The following is a 6,000-nucleotide window of genomic DNA, read 5'->3' as shown; positions in this document are numbered from 1 at the left end:
GGATGAAGAATTTTTGGAAGGCAAAAATCCCTCAAAAGTTTAAATATGCATATGCTATGACCTGCACTCCACAAACTAGAATTATAGCCTGCAAAAATATTAGAAGACATATGTAAAGACACAAATATGGGGATTCCCTCTGCAGCATTGTTTCTAATTTTAAAAAAATGGAAAGAAGCTACGGGTCTGTCAAGAAAAAAGTGGATAAATTCTTACAGTGCAGTAGTCCCCTGCACATTTAATCACGGGGAACTATATATGTACCCACAAGAACAAGTCTGTGCATACATGCATGTGTAGTATAGTTCTATTTATACTTTTAAACAATTATATATATATACAGACATGAAAAAAATATGCAAATACACCCACCAATCTGTAAACAATGATTGCTTTCAGGAAGTGAGACTTAAATGCAGGAAGTAGATTTCACTTCTTCTGTATACATATCTACAATTTTAAATTTGTTATAGTAAGCAGGTATTATTATACAAAATACATTTCAAACAGGTGAAAATGATTTCTTAAGAACTGTTTTTTTCTGGATGTGTTTCCTTACATAAGCTCATTTAGTTACACTGCTGCTGCTGCTAAGTTGCTTCAGTCATGTCCGACTCTGTGCAACCCCATAGACAGCGGCTATGGAGCACCAGGCTCCTATGTCCCCAGGATTCTCCAGGTAAGAACACTGGAGTGGGTTGCTATTTCCTTCTCCACTGCATGAAAGCAAAAAGTGAAAGTGAAGTCGCTCAGTCATGTCCGACCCTTCTCGACCCCACAGACTGTAGCCTCCCAGGCTCCTCCGTCCATGGGATTTTCGAGGCAAGAGTACTGGAGTGGGGTGCCTTCCTTACACATCTCAGTCTTAGTCATTAGACACAGTACAATATCCTTGAATTAAATTCAGGCTTTCTTTGATAATAGTGAGAGCTGCACAATAAAAAAGGTTGACCACCAAAGAATTGATGCCTTTGAACTGCGCTGGAGAAGACTCCTGAGAGTCCCTTGGACAGCAAAGAAATCAACCCAGAATATTCACTGGAAGGACTGATGATGAACCTGAAGCTCCGATACTTTGGCCACCTGATGTGAAGAGCTGACTCATTAAAAAAAGACCTAATGCTGGGAAAGATTGAAGGCAGGAGGAGAAGGGGATGACAGAGGATGAAATGGTTGGATGGCATCACCGACTCAATGGACATGAGTTTGAGCAGACTCTGGGAGATAGTGAAGGACAGGGAAGCCTGGTGTGCTTCAGTCCATGGGGTCTCAAAGAGTCAGATACGAATGAGCAACTGAACAACAAAAAAGCAGGAACCCCTTAAGATTAAATCCAGGTAATCTTGATTGGCTTCTTGGTGTCCAGAGGGTTTTTTTTTTTTCAATTTAGTATCTGGTCCTTGAAACTACATTCATAATCTTTTAGCCCCTGCCTTTCAATATTACCTCTAATTAAGAATGTGTTCACAAAAATCTAGGATATCTTTTTCATAAATTGCTGCTAAACAAGTCACCCCAATTCTGTATTTAATTTTTTGTAATGTAAAGGCAGATGTTTTCATTTAGTTAAGTTTCAGCTTGTAATTTTTATTACCTAGTAAGAGTCTGTTACATAATTTCTGTCTTCAACATAATTTGGGATCTTGCTTTTTATTGTACTAGATACTCCTCTAAATGTTATATGATCTAAAAGTTTAATTACTATGGAGGTTACAAAATTTATAGCCATATCTTTTAGAGACTACTCTTTTTAGCTGAGAATGACCAAAACCTATGTAAACTCAAGCACAAAGGAATCTATCACACGGAGATGGAGGTGTCTTATTGACCACGAGACAGGAAGAGACACAAGGCAGAAACTGAGAAACTGTCAAGCCAGAGCAACACTCCCTCCCTCCCCTCTGTCTTTTTCAATCTCTCCACACCCTCCCCTCACTCTCCCCACACTCCCCTCACCCTCTACCCTCATCCTTCCCACTGGCCCTTACTGAGTGCAAACAGAACCAGAACAGACCCATAGAGAGTAGGCCAGGGTGAAAGGACCTGCTACTCTCTGCCAGTTAAAGTCTTTTAAATATTTTTTTAATTAATTAATTAATTTGGCTGTGCCAGGTCTTAGTTGCAGCACTCAGGATCTTCAGTCTTCATTGCAGCACGTGGAATCTTTAGTTGTAGCATGCGAACTCTTAGTTGTGGCATGTGGAATCTAGTTCCTCTACCAAAAATCAAACCCAGGTCCCCTGCATTGGGAGTGTGGCATCTTAGCCACTGGACCACCAGAAAAGTCCCTGAAACTCTTTACCTGGGCTTTGCATCCAGGCCTCAGGCCCCTTCTAGAGTAATGGTTCCATTTATGTCCTCTGGCTTCCCCTTAAGTCCACCCCCACTGACCCTGAAAGACACTACAGATGTTAAAAGTCAGCACCTTCCTTCTGGCCCCAGACTAAGGCCCAACTTCTGTTTCCAGGAGGCAGCAGTTTGGGTTATATGTTCATCCTGCTTCAATCAAAGGGAACAGATTCAGGTAGAACAAACATGGCTTCCTAGAGCCATCCTCTGTGGCCAGGTGCAATTCTCAGAGACAGAGGTGTAATGTTGACAACCACCTGATGAGTAAACACTCCAGCTTTGTTTAACAGAAATATCAATGGTCACCAAATCCAAGCCTAAGCTCAGGTCCCCCCCAGGTTCAAAGTAGGGGGATGGATTTGAAGGTGAAGAATGGACTACAATTTTAGTGGTTCAGTACATTGGCTTTGGAATCAAGTTGTGGCTCAGATAGTAAAGAATCTGCCTGCAATGCGGGAGACCTGGGTTGGGAAGATCCCCTTGAGAAGGGAAAGGCTAGCCACTCCAGTATTCTGGCCTGGAGAATTCCATGGACTATAATCCATGGGGTCACAAAGAGTCAGACACGACTGGGTGACCTTCACTTTCACTAAGTATTAAAATATATTCTGATTCTGCCATGAACTAGGTATTTTAATCTTGGGCAAACTACTCAATCTCTTTTGGCCTCAGTTTCCTAGTCTCATTGACTAGTTGCAGACATTAAATGAGATTATATAGCAGGCTTCCTAGCTCTTAGCAAGCATCTAACAAAAGCCAACTATCATTGTTAATATTACATCATCATCTGGCCAATGGGCACACAGGAAGATGCTCAACATCACTAATTATTAGAGAGACACTAAGCAAAATGACAATGAGATATCACCTCACACTGGTTATAATAGCCACCACTAAAAATTCTACAAATAAATGCTGGAGAGGATATAGAGAAAAGAGAACCTTCTGACACTGTTGATGGGAATATAAATTGGTGTAGCCACTATGGAAAACAATATGGAAGTTCCTCAAAAAACTAAAATTAAAGTTGCCATATGATCCAGCAATCCCACTCCTGGGCTCATATCTGGAGAAAACTGTAATTCAGAAAGATATATGCACCCCTATGTTCATAGCAGTACTATTCACAATAACTAAGAAGTAGAAACAACCTAAATGTCCATCAATAGATGAATGGATAAAGAAGATGTGGTATACATACAGTTGAACACTACTCAGCCATAAAAAAGCATGAAATAATGCTATCTGCAGCAACACAGGAAGACTTACAGATTACCATACGAAGTGAAGTAAATCAGAAAGAGAAAGACAAATACCATACGATATCAATTATATGTTTAATCTAAAATATGACACAAATGAATTTATCTATAAAACAGACTCATAGATATGGAGAACAAACTTGCAGTTGTCAATGGAAAGGGGAGGTGGGGGAGGAATGGATTAATTGGGATTAGCAGATGCAAACCATTCTATATAGAACAGATAAATAACAAGGTCCTACTGCATAGCACAGGGAACTATATTCAGTACCCCGTGATAAGCTACAAGGGAAAAGAATATGAAGCAGAATATATGTATAACTGAATTGCTTTGCTGTGCAGTAGAAATCAACTATACTTCAATAAAATAAAATTTTAAAATATTACATCACCATCACTATTGGTATGAAGAAATCTGTAACTGTGAAATGAAAGCCAATGGGTTTGACATAATACACCTATTGTGTATGTGTGTGTATATATATATATATATAGGATAAAATACAAGATATATAGGATATATAGAGAACAATAGGATATTTAGGATAATGAAAATATAACCTCTCTCTAGTCAGGTATCTCTAGTGTTAGACGCTGCTTGTTACCACATCCTTGCAAGCACTTGCAGGTTTCTACAAGGAGATGCATAAAACACACAGCTCTCTAGAAATGTCAGCCTTGTCATGTACTGGCATGAGGCAAGAACGCTCTGGAAGAACAGCCCTTTTGTTTAAAATAGAAACTTTGAAGGATGCCAAATTAACACATGACAAATTACTGAATAGCCAGTTCTTCTGGAGAGGGGAGGGGAAAAAAAACCTCTTCATTTCTGAAATGAAAAGGGGAACTGCTGGTACCAAAAATCACGTTTCCTTTTCAGTATCATCCTCCAGCCACGCTTGGCGCTAACCGAGTAGGCGATTTCACTTCATCACCACTTCACAAAAGACTTCCAAATCCACTGCAGCAGGCACGGCAAAATAAAGATGTTAAATACATCCTGGCTGGGAGGGGACTGAAGCGCTAGGCTCCATCAAAGGTTTGCAATAATAGGATTCATAAAAAAAAAAAGAAAAGACAGATGGGATTAGAAAATGTTGCAGTGAAGACTCTGGAACGAAATGAGATCATAGCACCAGCCTGTCTTTTGTGAACCGGCACAATGATCCCTGAGCCAGATCGGATTAGGAGACCTCGCGACTAGGGGTTCAGAGAGAGGCCTCCCATCCCCGGACACTTTTGGGGAGAGAAGGCTGAAACGATGCATCAGATTTACAGCTGCAGTGATGAAAATATAGAAGTTTTCACCACCGTGATTCCTTCCAAGGGTGAGTAAAATTGCCCTTGACTGTTTTCTTAACGTGGCTGTTTCGGTCAGAGGGTAAAAGACAGTCACGTGCTGTTTTACTACGTTTACCCTCAGGCCTCTGAGGTCGGATGGCCTCTGTTGTGATGGTGTTTGTGGTTGTTTCTGAAAAGGGGAGGGGGCATGGATGAACATCAGTCATTGAGAAACAATCCATCAAGGGGGAAAGGAGGGCAGTTAAACACTGAATCCGATACTGGAAAACCCAATATGCTGAGTAAAACTGACAGCGATCCATTGTGTTAGGCAACAGGGACGAAAACAAAATTCCCAGGGCAGCTGGAGAGAGACTCTTCTCCAGGGAACAAGAGGGCTCCCAAACGAGAAGCAGCTGGCTCTAAAGTATGATTTCTCACTGTGCCGTGAAATGGGAGGAGGGAGCCTGCTGGCAGTGGTCCGATGAAGTGGTCCAAGAATGCCCTGACCCAGGCTGGCCTCCGCACAGACCCCAGGGCCGCGCTTCTAAACTTAACCTGGAACTGGCACTGCCAGAGGGTGTGACTTTGTAAAAGCCCTGCTGCTCGGAGGGGAACGGTGTCCAGTCTCAGGCAGGGTTCTGTGGCCCTGGATGTTTCCCTCACCCCACCTGCAGGACTCGGCTCTCTGTCCTGCTGCCCCTGAGCTCTCCCTGCAGCCCCTGAGCTCTCCCTGCAGCCCCTGTCTTGCTGGGTGAGCCCGGGACTCCAGCTTAGCCCCGGGTCCCCGACTTAGCGCCGGGTCTCTGTCAGACTGAATGAAAAGGGCAGAATGTCTGCTGGTGCAGTGACCCCTCTGTTCAAACAACTCCTTTTTTCTTCCCATGTCAGGCATCAACAGGGCCACTGCTGGGAGGCAGGGAGGGACCCAGCCTGGCCACAGAGAGACAGCCAGCAGAACATAAATTCAGCTTTAGACATTTATTGCCAGTTAGAGGGGGAAGAAAAAGAACTGGGGAGTCTGCCCACGTGCTGAAGTTGGGACTCTCTGGAGATTTTGGAAGGTGCCTGAAAAGTCAAAGGCGACCCTCTGACCCAGCAGTTCCAG

At 42.8% G+C, this 6,000-nt stretch overlaps 1 protein-coding gene across 1 annotated transcript in view; it reads left to right on the top strand.

Moving 5' to 3' along the window:
* The first annotated feature begins 4,325 nt into the window (after window positions 1-4,325).
* VXN (vexin) overlaps window positions 4,326-6,000 on the top strand; it is a 28,012-nt gene continuing 26,337 nt past the window's right edge. Inside the window, exon 1 of the mRNA XM_055431712.2 lies at window positions 4,326-4,939. Within this exon, the coding sequence (XP_055287687.2) occupies window positions 4,873-4,939 (67 nt within the window). The 5' untranslated portion in view covers window positions 4,326-4,872. The remainder of the gene's footprint in view (window positions 4,940-6,000) is intronic.

The sequence above is a fragment of the Moschus berezovskii genome, chromosome 16 (assembly GCF_049115385.1).
Source record: "Moschus berezovskii isolate FMDL1 chromosome 16, NW_MosBer_1.0, whole genome shotgun sequence".
In the NCBI taxonomy this organism is placed as follows: Eukaryota; Metazoa; Chordata; class Mammalia; order Artiodactyla; family Moschidae; genus Moschus; species Moschus berezovskii.
This window is presented reverse-complemented; position numbering and strand designations above follow the sequence as displayed.